Source organism: Carcharodon carcharias, chromosome 6, assembly GCF_017639515.1.
Source record: "Carcharodon carcharias isolate sCarCar2 chromosome 6, sCarCar2.pri, whole genome shotgun sequence".
Taxonomy (NCBI): Eukaryota; Metazoa; Chordata; class Chondrichthyes; order Lamniformes; family Lamnidae; genus Carcharodon; species Carcharodon carcharias.
Genome location: NC_054472.1, coordinates 57,268,054 through 57,287,608, shown reverse-complemented (window position 1 = coordinate 57,287,608; position 19,555 = coordinate 57,268,054). Strand labels below are relative to the sequence as shown.

General features: G+C 45.1%; 1 protein-coding gene across 2 annotated transcripts in view; it reads right to left on the bottom strand.

The window, feature by feature from the left end:
- Window positions 1–19,555, bottom strand: part of dscc1 (DNA replication and sister chromatid cohesion 1) — a 56,000-nt gene that overhangs the window by 16,796 nt on the left and 19,649 nt on the right. For both annotated transcript variants that reach the window (XM_041189058.1, XM_041189059.1), the window contains exon 6: window positions 11,741–11,793. In XM_041189058.1, coding sequence (XP_041044992.1) covers window positions 11,741–11,793 — 53 coding nt within the window. The remainder of the gene's footprint in view (window positions 1–11,740; window positions 11,794–19,555) is intronic.

Genomic DNA, 19,555 nt, shown 5'->3' with positions numbered 1-19,555 from the left:
CCTTCCAGAGAAATATAAAATTCTTACCACAGCATTTAGTTGCTTTCAGAATGATTCTAGAGTTCTTAAATTATGATTTTCTTGCCTTAAGATAATAACAATTCCTTCAGTTGCTTCGGCCCACCTCCTCCATCAAAGCCAGTTTAGTCTCCATGAAATGATCCCCCCTCTCATTTTAGCCACAAAAGGAAACAGGCTGGAATAATATCAATCCAAATTTGAGTAACAAAACGCCCAGCACACTCCTTCAATAGGTAAATGCATACTGTGATATAGGCAATGACATATACCGACCAGGGAAAGTTCATCTGCTGGCTGATGTCAACCTGGATAGCTGTAAGCAGCTCCAGTTTCTTGAAATGCATATGTGAGCACAGAATTAGTCTGGGCTTTGCTTCTAAAGTTTGCTGATACTAAGTGTCAAACATGGGGTCAAAAAATAATATTCACTATCTCAAGAGCAAACTTTATCCCAGAAGACTGCAAAGAGATAAAAAAAATCTGTGACATGTTCAGTAGATTTGGATGACTTGATAAATCATGTTTTAAGTCAAAGAGTTTGCATATATTAATTAAAAACCCTCTAGTATGGTTACACCATATGGGAAAGGTAACCATAACCAGGATATTTCAAAGGGATTTCGCTTTTATTTGGCATAGTCCAGTTTTGTCATTATATAAAGGGTAGGAAAATAACTGAAGTCATCAGCTAAAGAGGTCTGCTTGGGTTTTTTCTCACAATTAAAATTTTCTCATTAGTCTTTGATACATGTTTGTTTCAGGTGATTGATGAAAAGGTATACTCCTTGCAACAAAATGAGTCGTCTTGAATGGTTGGACATCAAAATTGGTGGGAAAAAGGTCTTAGTTTATGGAATTAAATATGAAAAACAATTGTGCTTTTTTATTTTCGAATAGAAGGTTAAGAAGTAGATGGAATGTCTGAAGATGTTTGGAGACATCCGGGAAGACTTCAGAACAACTTTTCTAAGCCCAGAAACTATTCAAAATGAGAATTCAAGGAGTTAAGCACTGTCATCAGACACAAGGATGCAAATAAGTAATTCAAGCACATCAGTCCAAATCTCCAAAAATATAAAAAAGAAGTTACAATGATTATAGGTGTACTCACACGTGGTAAAGTGCGGGATTAGCTCTACAAGACCGGAAAGACAGCAGAAGAAGAGCGATCTTGCAGGCATCTCCCGAGGAGAACATATGTGACCGTAGGAAAACAGATCCACCGAGCTCTATTAATTGTAGCTAATACAAGGATAACAACAACTTATATTTGTATACTTCCTTTAATGTAATAACATGTCGCAAGGTGCTTCAGAGGAGCATTATAAAGCAAAATATGACAAAAGCCACAGAAGGGCATATTAGGCTGGATGACCAAAAGCTTGGTCAGAGATAGCTTTCAAGGGATGGTCTTAAAAGGGGGAAAGCGAGGTAGAGATTTGGAGAGATTTAGGGAGGGAATCTCAGAACTTTTGCGCTGCACAACTGAAGGCGTGGCCACCAATGGTGGAGCGATAAAAATCAGGCATGCTCAAGAGGCCAGAATTAGAGGAGTGCAAATATCTGAGGGTTTCGAGGCTGGAGATTAGAGATAAAGAGGGGCTAGGCCATGGAGGGATTAGAAAATAAGGATGAGAAATTTAAAATCAATACGTTACCTGTCTGGACACCAATGTAGATTAGTGAGCATAGAGGTGATAGGTGAACAGGACTGGGAGTGAATTAAGACAGAAGCAGCAAATCTATAAATGACTTCAAGCTTACAGAGGATAGAATGTGGGAGACCAGCCAGGAATGTGTTGGGATAGTCAAGTCTAGAGGTAAGAAAGGCAATACTTTTTTTTTATTAATTTACGGGATGTGAGTTTCGCTGGCTGGGCCAGCATTTAGTGCCCATCTCTAGTTGCCCTTGAGAAGGTGGTAGTAAGCTGCCTTCTTGAACTGCTGCAATCCATGTGGTGTAGGTACACTCAGTGCTGTTAGAAAGGGAGTTCCAGGATCTTGACCCAGGGACAGTGAAGGAAAAGTGATATATTTCCAAGTCAGGACAGTGAGTAGCTTGGAGGGGAACTTCCAGGTGATGGTGTTCCCATGTATCTGCTGCCCTTGTCCTTCTAGATGGCAGTGGTCTTAGCTTTAGAAGGTGCCGTCGAAGGGGCCTTGGTGAATTCCTGCAGTGTATCTTGTAGATAGTACACACTGCTGCTACAGTGTGTCGGTAGTGGAGGGAGTGAATGTGAACGTGGTGCCAAGCATGCTGGCTCCTTTGTCCTGGATGGCGTCAAGCCTTCTTGGGTGTTGTGGGAACTGCGCTCATCCAGGCAAGTGGGGAATATTCCATTACACTCCTGACTTGTGCCTTGTAGATGGTGGACAGGCTTTGGGGAGTCAGGAAATGAGTAATTCGTCACACGATTCCTAGCCTCTGGCCTGCTCTTGTAGACACAGTATTTAAATGGCTAGTCCAGTTCAGTTTCTGGTCAATGGTAACTCTCAGGATGCTGATGGTGGGGAACTCAGTGATGGTAATGCCATTGAAAATCAAGGGGTGGGGGGGGGGGGGGGGGGGGGGGGGGGGGGGGGGGGGGGGGGGGGGTGCGATGGTTGGCTTCTCTCTTGCTGGAGACAGTCATTGCCTGACACTTGTGTGGCGCGAATGTTACTTCCATTTGTTAGCCCAAGCCTGAATGTTGACCAGGTCTTGCTGCATTTGGACATGGACTGCTTCAGTGTCTGAGTCGTCGCAAATGGTGAACATTATGCAATCATCAACGAACATCCTTATTTCTGACCTTATGATGGAAGAAAGGTCATTGATGAAGCAGCTGAAGAAGATTGGGCCAAGGACACTACCCTGAGGAACTCCTGCAGTGATATCCTGGAGCTGAGATGACTGACCTCTAACAACCACAATCATATTCCTTTTTGCTACTTATGATTCCAACCAGCGGAGATTTTTTCCTCAGATTCCTATTGGCTCCAGTTTTGTTCGGGCTCCTTGATGCCACACTCAGTCAATTGCGGCTTTGGTGTCAAGGGCAGTCACTCTCACCTCACCTCAGGAGTTCAGTTCTTTTGTCCATGTTTGAACCAAGGCTATAATGAGGTCAGGAGTTGAGTGACCCTGGCAGAACCCAAACTGGGCGTCAGTGAGCAGGTTATTGCTAAGCAAGTGATGCTTGATAGCACTACTGATGGTCCCTTCCATTACTTCACTGATGATGGAGAGTAGACTGATGGGGTGGTTATTGGCTGGGTTGGATTTGTCCTGCTTTTTGTGCACAGGACGTACCTGGGCAATTTTCCACATAGCCCAGTAGATGCCCGTGTTGTAGCTGTACTGGAACAGCTTGGCTAGGGACGGAGCACAAGCCTTCAGTCCTATCGCCAGAATATTGTCAGGGGGCCCGTAGTCTTCACAGCATCCAGTGCCTTCAGCCGTTTCTTGATATCACATGGAATGAATCGAATTGGCTGAAGACTGGCATCTGTGATGCTGGGGACCTCCAGAGGAGGCCGAGATGGATCATTCACTCAGCACTTCTTGCTGAAGATTGTTGCAAATGCTTCAGCCTTATCTTTTGCGCTGATGTGCTAGGCTCCTCCATCATTGAGGATGGGGATATTTCTCCTCCTCCAGTGAATTGTTCAATTGTCCACCACCATTCACAAATGGGTGCGGCAGGAGTGCAGAGTTTAGATCTGATCTGTTGATAGTGTGATCGCTTAGCTCTATCACTTGCTGCTTATGATGTTTGGCACGCAAGTAGTCATGTTATAGCTTCACCAGGTTTACACCTCATTTTTAGGTATGCCTGGTGCTGCTCTTGGCAGGGTGGGGGATATGCCAGGCCATGAGGTTACAGAGTGTGTTCGAGTACAATTCTGCTGCTGATGATGGCCCACAGCGTCTCATGGATGCCCAATCTTGAGTTGCTAGATCTGTTCGAAATCTATCCCACTTGGCACAGTGGTAGTGCCACGCAGCAAGATGGAGGGTATCCTCAACATGTAGGCAGGACTTCATCTCCACAATGATTCCTACCGATACTGCCATGAACAGATGCATCTGCAGCAGGCAGGTTGGTGACGATGAGGTCAAGTATGATTTCCCTCTTGTTGGTTCCCTCACCACCTGCTGCAGGCCCTGTCAGCCGGCCGGCCCAGGCAAGGACGACAGATTTCCCTCTCTAAAGGACATTAGTGAACCAGATGGGTTTTTACAACAATCGACAATGGTTTTAATTCCAGGGCAGAATTTTGCCCTTGGAAGGCGTGTTCAGTGGGAGTGGGTAGTTGGGAAGCCGACCATGATCGGGACCAAAATGTGATTTAATGCGAGTGGCAGTGCTGAGCGTTGCCTGTGCCTGGGGGAATGGAGGAGGGCGAGCGGGCCAAGCATGAACTTCACGCATGCGCACGAGTGAGCGCTTCATAATCTCTGTGCCTCACGGAGATGAAGCATTGTTAAAAAAAGAAAATAAAAATCTAATAAAACATGTCCCCTCATGTGACTCTGTGGTGTCTTTGGGTTGGGGAGGTACCATGGTACCCTGTAAAACTGTCACATGAGCAGGGACATGTTATTAATTCAATTTTAAAACCTTTATTTTACTTTTATTTGATTTTGGAAACCTCAACCTGCCTGATGAAAAATTTATGCTCGCTGATTATTTAGTGGCCTTAACAGGCCTTTTAATTGACTTCAGCGAACTATTGGCACGCTTGGCTAACGTTAACACACGCCATTTCACGCTTGAGCGGGTTGAACCCTGATTTATATTGCACCAGATTTTTATTGAATTCACATTCCACCATCTGCTGAGGCAGAATTCAAACCCGGGTCCCCAGAACAATTACCCTGGGTCTCTGGATTACTAGTCCAGCAACAACACCACTCAGGCTTTTTGTCATCCTTCCTATTCTTACTTTCCTTGGCTCAGCTTCAGTTTTTTCTTATGCCTCCATAAACTGTTGGTTTGTTGTAAAAACCTAACTGGTTCACTAACATCTACAGGGGGAAGGAAACTTGCCATCCTTACCCAGTCTGGTCTTTAAATGACTCCAGTCCCACACTAATGTGGTTGACTCTTAAACTCCCTCCGAACTGGCTTGACAAACCACTCAGCTTTATCAGAGTGCTAAAAGGAAATGTACTAATGAAAATTGGACACCCTACTCAGCTGCAATTTAGGCGTCAAATAAAAACACAACAAAGGCACACCCTTTCCAGTTGACCTTGCAGTCATTCTCTCTGACATCTAGGGACTAGTGTCTAAGTTGGTATTGTTGTCTCACAGACTAATCAAACAACATCTGGCCATAGTCATACTTATAGAATCAAATATCAGCCCATGTCTGAGATTCCTCCATTACCATGCTTGAGAATTCCTGTCCCACCAGCAGGTCTGATCCACCAGAGGTGGCGGCACAGTGATATACGGTCAGGTGGGAGTGGCCCTGGAAGTCCTCAGCTTGTAATTCAAATCCCATGAATTCTCATGGTTCCAGGTTAAACTTGGGCAAGGAAACCTCCTGCTGATTACCACCTATCACCATCCCTCAGCTGATGAGAATCAGTGCTCCTCCATGCCAAACAACACTTAGAGGAAGCACTAAAGGGAACAAGGGCACAGAGTGTACTCTGTTTTGACACGGCAGATGATGTGTGCCAGGCAGATCAAATCCAGGAGGGAAGCTTGTCACATGGTCACAACAGTTTTGCGATCTGTATTTTATTTTGAGATGCATGCCCCAAATTCAGAAGTAATAAGCCAACCAAGTCTTGAGATTTTTAAGAAAACTAATTTAAACATTTAGTAACAAAAGAAAAGATTTCAAGCACATGCACAGGTCTACAAATTATTACTATAGTAACTACTAAAACCCCTAATTAAACCGGCTTCCAGTAACACCCCCATTAAGGCAACAGTAAAAAAAAGGATTTTAAAACATTTGCCAGCAAGTTACCAAAATACCCTGGACAGTAGAATCTAAAATGGCTTTTCCAAGCTTCAGTTTCTGTAGACAGTGTAAATGCACAAATACTGGAGGCTTTTCACACTTCTGGTAGATCTCACAATGCCTTCCCTAACACATAGCCTCATTCTCCTTTATACACGTTTCTCCCTTTTAAATGTAAATTCCATTGTTCCCATATGTCTTTGCAACTTTACCTTTCTCATAATATAAATCTATTTGTGGTGCTGATATTGTCAGTAACCTTTGGGAAAAATAAACACATTGCTTAGCCTAGCTTCTCTGGCTAGGTATAAACATCCTATCATCTCTGAAATTCAAACTACCCTGATTTATCTAAAAATGCAAATTCTCCTCACCTCACATTCTAAGACTTCCGTCATGTTTATGTATTTAGCATTTCAAACCTAGCTTCTTTTGATGAGTCAAAGCCACCAGACCAGCTGTCTCTAATTCAATTAAATCCCACACACACAAACTATCCAAACCCCACTATTAATACTTTCACAATAAATCACAATAATATTGAGAGAATTATTATACTTTCGTGACAACTCTAAGCAACTTAATTAAAGGATCATCACCACAAATTGCTTGTTAGCACCAATGTTAACCAAGCTCTGAAGTACTTAGTTGCCAGACTGGGCTTGGGGAAGGCAGTAAGAACACAAATACGGAGAACTTATCTGATCTCGTACTGATAAGTCTTCCTGTCACAGATTTGGTACGAGTCAACACTGCACAGTCATTATGGAGGCCAAATTCTGTCTTCACACTCACAGCACCTTCCACCATGTTGTGTGACACTACCAACATGCTAAATGGGCTAGATTAAGAACAGATCTACCCGCTCAAAACTGAGCATCCATGAGACCCCGTGGACCTTTGGCTGTAGCAGAATTTTAAGAGCAACAATTTGTAACCTCACTGCCCCTTGCTGGTTTCAGGAAGCCTTCCTGTAGCCTAGGAATGGGAGTTGTGCTCTCCACTGAGGAGGGAGGGCCAGAAGGGGGATGAGGCCAGGAGTCCACATTCAGCCTCTAGGGGAGCCAACTTTGGGAGGAGAGGAACAGGCACAAGGCCAACAGGAAGTCCAAGGCAGAAGGGGTCGCAAAAGATGCCACTATCCTGCTGCCAGGGTTTACAGGCAGTGAAACAGCTGCCTCAATATGTCTGAGGTACAATGCTGAAGGAGGCTCTGAAGGATTTGTCAGATGATAGGCCCAGAAGTCTGTGCCAACTGTATGAGTGGGGACCCCATGCTGGTGACATTGAAGGTCACGGCTCCCCTCAACCTCTATGCCTGTCTCTTTCCAGGGCTCGGTAGTTGATCTTTGTGGAGTCTCCCAATCAGCTGTCCACACTTGTGTCAAGCAGATGACAGACGTGTTCAGGTGTCCGTTAGCTTTCATCCACTGCCACTGGGATGAGGCCAACCAGACAGAGCCAGCCAGAGGCTTTGCAGCGATTGCTGGCTTCCCCCTCATGCACGGTGCTATAAACTGCACACATGTGGCCATCAAGGCACCAGCGGGTGAGCCCGGTGCCTTTGTCAATAGGAAGGGCTTCCACTCCATGAACGTGCAGATAGTGTGTAATCACAGGATGCTGATTCTACAAGTCTGTGCAAGGTACCCTGGCAGCTCCCATGACACTTACATCCTCAGACACTCTCAGGTGCCGAGGCTCTTCAGTACTCCAGTCTGGCCCAATGAATGGCTACTGGGTGACAAGGGCTATCTCCTCAAAAGGTGGCTCATGACACCTCTCCGCCATCCAAGAACAGAGGCTGATCAGCGGTACAATAGGAGCCACGGCTCCACAAGGGCTGAGGTAGAGAGAACCATTGGTCTTCTCAAATTGCGCTTCTGATGCCTGGACCGTTCAAGGGGTCCAATGTCCAATGTCCTCCTGATAGTGGTTTCATGCTGCGCTCTCCACAATCTGGTGCTGAAAAGGGGCGAGGAAGATGATGATGTAGACGCAATTGTTCTGGCTGCACACGATGAGTCCAGTAGTGAGCCCGAGAATGAGCACGCACAGGAGAACACTGAGGGGGTAGACGCCGACCCGGGCATCCTCCAGGGAGGCAGGGACACCCGGGAGGCTTTAATCCCAACAAACTTTCAGCTAGCCCACCACAGATGGACCTTTAACACAAGCCAGGGCTGCAGGCTCCATACTCGATACCTGAGAGCAACATCTGCCTGGGTAAGAACATTAACTAAGTGCCTCATCAATAAAGCTCAATGTCAAATAAGTAACCCATAACATCATGGATTCCCATCCACCTGCAGAAGTAAGGAATCACCTTGAGCTATGCTCACATATTAAAATTTAATCATTTAACAAAATGAAACAGAAAATAAAATTAATGCAAAAGTGCTATGCATCACACTAAGTGGTCATCAACTAACTGCAGGGCAACATAAAACCACCAGTGAGGAATCCATGGTGTGTCTAAGGTGCCTTAAGTTTACGTTTCCGGGTGCTACGTCTAGATGCTCCCCCCTTGCTTGCACTGGCATCTGAGATAGCCTGCTCACTGTCCTATAGGTCTCTATGACCTTGGCGTCCTCTGGCCCATGGAGCATTTGATGGCCCCGCCTGGGAGGAAGTGGCCAGTTCCACAGCTGGCATCTCCCCAGTCGCCGCAGCCTCATCAGATCCCACGGTCACTGGCAAAGGAGTGGAGGAGCTGCTGCTCTTATCCAGAGCACCTCGAGAGGAAGCCGCAGAGACAACAGGCAGCTCCCATGCCAATGTGAGGTCACTTCGGACCTTCCTGCTCACCGTTGATGGATAGGCACCGAACTGGGATACTTAGTGCGCAAACCATTTCCCACACTGGCACTGACCAGCAGAGGTCAATGCCACTGTGAGGGCTTGCAGGTCCAAATGCAACCCCAGAAGGTCCCGATTGTTCCCCTGGAGAAGCCCCTCCACGAAAGTCACCACTGTCTCCATGGAGGAAGCATGGCACTCGGATACGAGACTCATTGCATTGATGATGCTCCGCCTGGACTCCTCCAGCACGGGCACCATGCCATGCTTTGCCTCATGTATCTCCGCCAGATCCTCCCGCATACCCTGCTGGACTTCCGGTGTCTGCTGCCTCACGGATGACTCCAGAGGCACATCATCAGCCATCAACCGAGCATGTGCCTGGCCCCTGCAGTCATCCAACTACCGGCATCACAGGCACTCTCTGTCTCCGACTGCACCTCAAGCAAGTGTGAAATGCCCTCAACACTGTGCCCCAAGACACTAGCTGACGATCTAATTCCCACCTTGTATCTACACTAATGCCTGCCTGGCAGAGAAGGTGTGATGCTGGTGAGTCCAATTGTTCAGGGCCCTCAGGTGTCAGAGGTGGCCCCTCTGCCTCCTCCTCCCGGCCCTGCTCTGCTGATGCTGAAAGGAAGAACAAGGACATTTGATTAGTTAAAGTGGAGACAATGTCAATGTGCATGCCTGGCCCCCAGATCAGTGTGCGCTCATCCTTCCGTAATCAATGGTCAACCCATGTTGCAAGCTTCAATCACTGAACATCCAGCAGTGGCATGGCTGCTGGAACACACATGGTGACCTCAGTGCTCAACAATCTTACGTTCCCATGGCACCCCAGCCTCACCGCCACCAGTGGACCTGGCCACATGGCGCCACATCGCTTCCTGCTCGTATCTGGTGATGATGGCCAACTGGGCCTGGCCTCCGCCAGTCCGCATCCGCTCGGCAGCATTGTGTGCGGTCTCCTCCTGAAAAGGAGAAAGGATCGTTGATTAGTCCACCCTGTGGAATCCCATCGCATCCCTGCCACACCAGAGTGGGACATTGCAGGGCTCCTGTGATTCGTAACCCCGCAGCTGCTGCATACTCACAGCTTACCCACATGCTGCCTCCATCACATTTGGTACCACACAGTCTAACCTTGCAAAACAAGAAGGCACAAGCACGTAGAACGCCAAGGGCAGCAGATGGATTGGTGCCCCACCACCTGGAAGCTCCCCTCCCAGCATGTTAGCACCCTGACTTTGACATGTTCGCAATTCCAGCATTGCGCCTATGCCTACATGCAGATCCTTGAGGTTGCCTCCAAAACAGTATTCTGGGTGTCAGCCTAACACATGCTGCGGGTGCAAAACCCATCTCAGCACTGCCCTCTCAGGGTGAACTAGGCATGGGCAATATCTGCTGGCCCACCCAGCGAGGGAAACATGTCGTGAAGGATTCAATGCTGTAACTGCACTCAGAGTTTGGGAGATGGGTGCTGGGGGGAAAGCCTACCTGCTGTGTTAACATGGTATCTCTGCCAACATGGTATTCATGAGCGCAAGAGGTTGTTGAATCACTTGAGGCACTGGGCCGACTTGCGCCGCACCACATCATGGGAGCTGACTTTGTCTGTCGCCTCCTCCCAGGCACGTTTGGTCAGGTGGGGGGTGCCTCCTTCTCCCGTCCCTCAGAAGGAGGACCTCCCACCGTGCTACCAGCACCTCCAGAAGGATAGCTAGGCACTCATCAGAAAACCGAGGGGCACACTGCCCCGCTCCCCTACCCTCCTGCCTGGCCTGCTCTCCAGCGGCGCTCTGGGTAGTCCTTCTGCTGGCCATGATCCACAGCCTTTGAAAGGCTGCTTGTTCTCTATTTGAACCGGCCGCCATATCGCCATTGGACCCAGCAGTCATTGCACTCCCGCTGCCACCCGCCCACTCCTGCTATCCTCGGGAGCTGCGCTTCACGCTGGGTAGGCCTTAATTGGCCCGACCATGTAAAATGGCGGCACAGATCCCATCGCAACCAGCGATTGGCTCTGTGACCATTCCCAAACGGCCCACCCGACAGGGAGAAAATTCTTCCCAACGTTATTGCTGATACCCTATCTGAGGTTTAAAATTCCCCTAGAAATGCAGCAGGGAACTGACATTGTCCCTACTAGTTGTGTGTTTGACGTTTCAGCATGAATGAGAGAATGACTGCACACCTCTTTACTCCTTTGTTAATTTTTTGCAAGACCTCATGAAAAAAAATGAAATAGAATTCATTTCCCCCCCCCCACCTTTTACAAAGAAGGAGACTCATGAAGGGAAACATGAAGAGACCAAGACTTCCTCATGGCCAGTTGCACAGCAGTATTGATGGAGCCCCGCACCTACTCTCTAAGTACGATATAAATATAAATTTCAGCCCAAACAGATCAGCAGGCAAATGAGGCACGCAAATCAGGGAAGTACTATGTTTGATTTTCGGTCTTTATGAGTTACCAAATTTCAACCAGGAAAGCACTGAAGGCACTAAAATTTCCCCTCAGCAGTTCTAGGAAACTGGAAGGGACCCACCATTTCTCCTTGACTGACCATTCAAAACTGATAATAGACATATGTGGATGGTGGGTAAAGGCAGAGTCAAGCATCACATCCTCTACTGTCTAATAGGCTGTTTACATACACCATCCTGGCTCAGAGTGCCTGTCTATTTTTTTAGAAAAAGTAAATGGGTGGGATTTTCAGGCCTTGTCCGCCGCTGGGATCGTCCGATGCCACTAAAAAGTCAATGGACTTTTGACTGGGCTGTCCAATCTCCCGCGACGGATCCCGGTACAACAGGGCCGGAAAATCCTGACCAACGTCTTGTTTAAGAGAAAAGGTTGAAATAATAAAATCAGACTAACCTATGCATAACCGTAAAGTTCAATTTTAATAGTTAAAATATTGTCAAGCAAGTCCTGTATCTGACTTACCTTCATCTGTATATCTTTTGCCATAACAATTAAGACAATGTTCTATCATCTGCCTGAAGGGAAAAAGCAGAAACACATCGTTTAATATACTGAACAAATTGGCTATAGGACTACATCAGCAACTAGAAAATACTTACATGGAAATAGAAATAGTATAAATCAAGTTGAGGAAGAAAGGGAGTAGATTAAAACCTGGATTTCCAATGTCGAATAGGAGACCAGATCAAATCTGAAACAGAGCAGTATTTAGCAGCTGCGAGCTAAATCGTTAAAAAGAAAACCAGCACAAATACAGGAAAGCTCCAAAATGGAAAACTGGATTGGTTAGGTGGGATTATTTTTACGGTGTGAATGGAGGTTATTATTTACAGAAAATGGTAGTAAAATAGCTACTCAAACTTAAAGGTAGATAAATTATTATAATACGATTTCTGAGGGTCCTAAGGGTCCCAAGCATATATATATACACACATGGAACTAACGGAAATGTGGCTGCATAGATTGTTGGAGGGCTAAAAGCTAAGGATCAGGAAAGAGGATGATTCTGAGGCTAGAGAAAGAAAAGGTGAGTCCACTCTTCTTTACAATTTACATACATGATCAAGACTTAGAAATTAAATTCAGTGTTAAGAAACGGGATTCAGTGTTACTGGCCACTCCCACAAGTTAATTTCAAAACCGCTACACACTACAGTTCCTTTACCCGTCAAATAAGAGTTCAGAGAACGTTGCCACTGACTGGCATACCTGATTATCTGCCCATCAGATCCACTACCAGGTCTAACCTAACAGACAAATCTATCTGTAATCAAGTAAATTACAGTGTTTAATACACAGAATTTACTTACAGTATTCTATTCATACAGCATTTCGTCCCATAACATGGAATATTTTCCCCTAATGTGGCAAATTTATATTTATCAGCATACTGCCGCATGGAAGCAAATCTGACATCTTGCTGTTGAGTTAATAGCATATCGTGGACACATTAGATCCTGAAATGCAGTCTAGTGGCTTGTAAGTCATCAGAAAACTCAGTGGATGATAACGTTTTAAAAGTGTCTTTTTAAAATTTGGCATTGACAAGCAAGGAACAGCCTGTACATAATTTGCAGATTACTAACATACGATTGTGTCGTTGAACTCCACTTCAGGTATTAGGGCAGATTATTCAATTCAGTGGATTAAAAAAATGCTATATACTCCTGTTCCTATCCATTTACTCCTACACTTATTTATATATAGATCTGTTTTTTTTTGAACTGGGGGTGATGGAATCTTCATTGTTACTGAAATTAAGAAATATTATTAGTGCGTTGCTTTGTGCCTGCAGCTCCAACAGAGACCTCTAGTTATCAGTCATGCTGTCAAAGGAGGGTCTGTGCAGGAACCTCTCATTCTCTCACAGGTGGTGAAAAGGGAGAGGGTGAAAGATTCACATAAACACAGTCAACCGATAGGGCAAGCTTCTGGGAGGAGAGAAAGCAGATAAACAGACATTTTAATCATTTTTATTTTTAAAAATTTCTTGCATCACTGGCAAGGCCAGCATACATTGTCCATCCATAATACAACTGAGTGGCTTGCTCGGCCATTTCAGATAATTAAGTGTCAATCACCTTGTTGTGGGTTTAGAGTCATATGTAGGCCAGACCAGGTAAGGGCAGCAGACTTCCTTCCTTCAAGCCTGAATGAACTAGATGGGTTTTTACGACAATCCACTAGTCCCTCCCTGAAGGGCCATTTACATTGCCATGGTCACAGCATATCTGATGCACCATGAACAAAGTAATGTAAGATCTGATAGTTTGTAAAACACAATTTAATCAATTTGACTGCTTTGCACCTAGATATAAGCTAAACCTTCGGAATATGCACTTAGTCCAACATGATTGATATATTTTTATCACAAAAGAAATAGAATTTATAAAGCCACCTGAGAAACATCTCTTACTGCTGTAAAAGTATCCACTGCAACAGCACTGTTTCTTTTTAAAAGGCTTTAGTTTGGCAAAATAAAAGCAGTTATATCTGACTCATTATCTTTCTTCCATTTCTACTCTATAGGCTGATATTTGGCTATAAACAATACTGTATGGTTCATGACAATTTTTCATCTTCTATAATTTCGGGCTTCCATTACATCAAAATCATTTTCCTCCCCTTCTTTTGAAACCAATGACTAATACAGGATTGCAGTTCCAGATACCAGTAACCTGGAGGTGCCCAATCCTCACTGATGTCTACACACATGCACTTTCCGTCTGAAAACATACAAGGAACATTACATAAATCAGGAACAGGAAGCCCATTTTATTTTCCTCCTCCTGAGACAAGGCCACTGGAGACATCTGTAATGCTCCTACTAATGTCCCAATATTGATGTTCCTGGTTTGTGCCATTGGTCTAATGAATCATCAGCACAACAACAACTTGTATTTATATAGTACCTTTAACACAATAAAACATCCCAAGGTGCCTCACAGAAGCATTATAGAACAAAATACAACACATAAGGAGATATCAGGGCAGATAAACAAAATCTGGTCAAAAGAGATAATTATTGAAGCAGGGAAGCGAGGTAGGGAGGTAAAGAGAGAAAATTCCAGAGCTTGTGGCCTAGGCACCTGAAGGCATGGCCACCAACAGTGGAGCAATTAAAATCACAGATGCTCAAAATACCAGAATTATATGACTACAGATATCTTGGAGAGTTGTGGGCTTGAAGAGCTGACAGAGATAGGTAGGAACGAGGCCATGGAGGGATTTATAAATGAGGATGAGAATCTTAATATCGAGATGTTGTTAAACCAGGTCAGTGAGCACAAGGGTTACAGCTGATCAGGACTTGGTGATACTTAGGACAGAGACAACAGAGTTCTGGTTGACATCAAGCTTACAAAGGGTAGAACGTAGGAGACTAGCCAGAGTGGGTAGGAACAGTGAAGTCTCGAAGTAACAAAGGCATCGGAGAGGGTTTCAGCAGCAGATAAGCTGAGGCAGGAGGAGAGTCAAACAATGTTACAGGGGTGGATATATGCAGACTTAGTGATGGCATGGATGTGTAGTCAGAAGATCATCTCAGGGTCAAATATGACAACAACATTGCAAATAATCTGGTAATAATAAGCCTCAGACAGCCAGGGGGATGGATTTGGCGGCAAGGGAACAGAGTTTGTGTTAGGGACTGAAGACAATGGCTTGCTCATACTTAGTTGGGGGAAATTACTGCTCACTGGATGTTGACCATTTAGAGACAGTGAAGGGGTCAAGAAAGATGATGTACAGCTGGATGTTATCAGCGCACATATGGAAACAGATGTTGTATTTTAGGGTGATGTTGCTATGGGACGGCATCTAGATGAGAAAAAGGAGGGAGCCAAGTATAAACCCTTGGGATACACCAGAGGTAATGGAATGGAAGCGGGAAGCAGATGATTCTCTGGGTATGATTAGTCAGGTAAGGATGGAAGCAGGTGAGTGCAGATGGACCCCAACGGATGACAGTGGAGAGGCACTGGAGGAATGCAAATTAGAACATTTAACCTCATAAATGAATATATACAAGTTTAATTCAACATTGTGTTGGCAGTCTACTCAAAATCTTTGTTGGCAAAAATGGTCAGTAATTATACATGTCATTGTAAAGATGCACAGATTTTTTTGCAAATTATATTCTTTGCCCAATAGAAAAGAAAATTGACGCACGGTTGAGCACATTTTTTTCCAAAAAAATTGCTGCCAGCAACTTGCCCATCGCTAAATCTCCCCAAGATCCTTAAAACTGGAGCTTTAATTATTGGGCTTAAAAGTCTGAATTGGCAATCTATTTGCTCAGTTACTCCCACATTACTAGCATCTTCCCAAAATGCCATCAATAGTCAAATAGAATTTTAAGTACTGCCAGAATAATGGATGCAAACAAAACATATATAAAATGATCAATTTACCATCAAGGTCTCTATGTTTATGACACCAATGTCCAGCCTAGTACTCTACAGTGTGAAATGATGCATCATAATTTCCACCTTAAAAACAAACCTCTTGCTTATATAAAAGTATAGAAACTTTACCATTGACTTCCTTTAATATAAATAAATAACACATCTCAATGTTAACTCTAGCCAAGAAGATATTTTGAAAAAGAAAACAGAAAAAATGGTTGAGGCGAATCACCAGATAATTCATACAAAAAGCATTTGTAAAGAAGTGTTTTTAATAAAAGACTCCTTTTTTAAACTAATGAAATTGTTTTTCCCATTCTCACTGCTTTTGGACCAAACATAATCATGAGCTGTACAGGCAGGTGGGAAAGCTTCTCGCTGGCTTCTGTCAATCTAAGTGTGGAACCAGCCGATAGGAAGTGAAGTGCCCTTTACTGCTTGTATATGCACAGAGAGGATTAACAACACACTTCCCCATTTGGCACATAGCTAAGAGAAGGAATTCTGCATGCAAAGCATTGTGGTTGCCAAATGACGTCCAAACCACTCCTGATAGATAATATGTTATTGCCACATCCAACAGAGTTTCAATTTAACAGCTATGCAACTCAAGAGTCTGTGAATCTCAATGTATTTGCTCTGTGTATCACTAAGTTCAGTGTGGGCCACAGATTTGTACCAGGAAGGAGGTCATCCATTTTAGATCTAAGAAAAACAAATCTGAGTATTTTCTAAGCGGTAAGAAGTTAGGAACTGTGGAGGAGATTTAGGGATCATATGCAGAAATCACTAAAAGCTAGTGGACAAATGCAAACAATAATTAGAAAGGACACTGGAACGTTGGCCTTTATCTCATAGGGACTGGAATACAAAGGGATAGACATTAGGTGACAGTTATATAAAGCTCTGGTTAGATTCCATTGGGAGAACTGCATTCAGTTCCAAAACCAACCTCAGGAAAGATATTTTGGAAGGGGTGCAGCACAAATTCGCCAGAATGATGCTAGGCCAAAAAGGTTGAATTATGAGTACAGCTTGCATCGACTAAGGGCTAGATTTTTCTGAAGGAGGTGGGCTGCAGGAGTCGGGAAAGTTCCGGGAAGGTGGGGGTGAGATGAGTCGAGCCCACTGCCTCCAAAGGCAGGCCTGAGGCAGCAATGGAGATGGGTGATGGCAAAACTGGCAGGCTAGAAGGCCCGCCTTCCTTTACTGGGATATTTGTTCAGTTGTCATTATGACTTTTAGGTACTTTAAACCCTTATCCATCCCCGTGCCTGCTTATATCTTCCATGCTGCCTCCATACCCCCAACATCTCCTTTGCCCCCTATACTCCCTCCATGCCCTCCCAAATCTCCCATGACCTTCATATCTCCCATGCCCTTTCCGTGCTTCCTCATATGCCCCATGACCCCAAAGCATCCTCCATACACACTCTCTGAGTATTCACTATAGTACAAAAGCAGTAGTACAGAGCCATTGGTAAGTCCAGCAAGTCTTTGAAATACTCCTGAAACTGACACAATAAGTAGAGACTTTGAAGATCTCCTATGTTTAAAAAAAAAACTGGCCATCTTACAACCTCTTAAAATCAGGGCCAATCATAGAGCCGGATTTTCGCAGAGTGGGGCTGACTCTGGAGGCCTTTAAAAATGGCAGGCAGGACGAGAATGCTAAAATCCCATCCCTATTTCTGGCACTTCCCATTTTTCTGCTAGCAGGGAGAAGCAGGAAGGGTGCGAATTACACAGGCAAGAAACCCGAATTCAGCAGGGCCATTTGAAATTAGTGCTGCATTCAAACAGACGCCTTTTTCACTGTTCCAAGGGGCTTAACCCAAAGTGTGGGAGTCACAAATTTATTGAGGAGACATAGACACTTGTGAAAGGTGGATAAGGTCTATTTAAGTTTCGTGATCTGAAGTTATTTAAATCCCTAGCCCTTTAAACAGGGAAAAATATTCTTCAGTTTTCAGTTAGAGTAGAAAAGCGCACACCCGCGGCTGCATTGCATTGATTGATAGGCCATCTTTTGTAGCTCAGAAAAAAACATTAGGGAACTGTTGCTGCAGTTTCAAGACTTCATTTCTGACATTTCCCAAGGGTTGTTATTACAGCTGGAGGTCATTATCAATACTCGCCTGAGTTTTCAAAAGTTATCTCAGCAGGGGGTCTGACTGACAATTTTAAAGGGCTAGCTGTTTTTGATGTGGCTAGTGAATAGATGTTTGTTTTTACCACAGCTTGACTACTTGAGGGATTTAAAGTTTTTGAATGGGTTTCATGAATGAGTTCTTTTCAGTATTAATTGCATATAAGAGAAAACTCTCTTTGATTGTCAGAAGTTTATTTTTTTTCATCTCCACATGGTTCTGGTGGTCTCCCCATAGTAGATACTGGGTGAGGAGTTATTGAGGTGGCATGGAATGAAGGCTAGAGGGCCTAACAGCTTTTTACACAACTGGACCAAAAGCTCAGAGAACTGAGGAGGGCTTCTAACCATCCCACCTTGGCACTCATTCGCCTCTGTGGCCACCACCAGAGGCGGTAGGCCAGACTCAATCATGCCCCGCTCTCCCCGGAGTGAAAATTGTTCATGGGGAGGTCATTTCCAATCAGAAGGTCCACCAAGAAGGTAGATTTCCCGACTTGAGCTTCTTGCCTTGCTGGCGAAAATCTGGCCCACAGTATCAAAATCTTTTAGCCACTCCACACCTCTTAAACCTCTTCAAAGGAAGATTCAGGACAGAATTTTTCACTGAGTGAGCAGGCGCCCACTCAACCTGCTCGAGCATAAAATAGCATGTGATGAGGTCGGGTGAGCATCCTGATGTCATTGCGCACTCTCACGACTTAGGTCAGCTGGCATGCGCAGGAGCTGGAGACGCGCCCGCCATCAACTACAAGGCCAATGAAGGCCATTAAAAAGGCAATTAAGCTGGATCTTCCATTGCTCGTGTGATTTCGCACTCATCACACAGGCAAAATGGACAGGCGGCCAGCCCACAACTTGTTAAACCTCATCCAAGGGCAGGATAAAAAGGGTCAACAGCATTGCCATTGTAAGTAGTGATGAGTTTTGGAGATAGTTTGCTGCTGGTTGCTTATTGGTACTTGGCAGTTTCATCTCTGTTCAGGGCTTCATTCTTAGCACTTCCAGGCTTCATTTCTGGACTTTTTGGTGTCTCCAAGGCTCCCGGATAATTCAGTCCATGTGGACCCTTCCAGGTATCAGATAGCCTTCCATTACCCTGGTAATGGGGATTGTGGTCTCCGCTGGTGGCACCTCCTCTGAAGAGGAAGAGAGAGGAGGCTAGGTGCCCCAATGCAGCTTCCAGGGGAGGGACCTGTGGAAGGAAAGGCGCAGGCACAAGGGGCACAGGGTCAGCAGGAAGTGTAAGGCGGAAGGGGCCACAGAAGATGCCACTATCCTGTTGCCAGGGTTTACAGGCAGCAATGCAACTACCTCAATATGTCTGAGATGCAATGCCAAAGTGTTGCAGTAGCAGTCTTGCCTCCACAAGAGGTGGTAGAGAGGACCACAGGTCTTCTCAAGATGCGCTTCCGATGCCTGGGCCGTTCAGGGGGAGCACTACAATACCCCCCAAAAGCGGATGTCACTGCTAGTGGTTGCATGCAGCACTCTCCACAATCTGGCATTGGCAAGGGAGGACCCACTAGAGGAAGAGGATCTTGACACAGCTATACAGGCCACAGATGATGAATCCAATAGTGAATCAGAAGAGGAGTACGGTGAGGCGAATGCTGAGGGCGTGGAGGCAGAACTCAGTAACCTCCAGGGAGGCAGGGACACCAAGGAAACCTTGATCCAACGGTCCTTCAACTAGGCAACCAAAGATCTGCTTCCACCTCA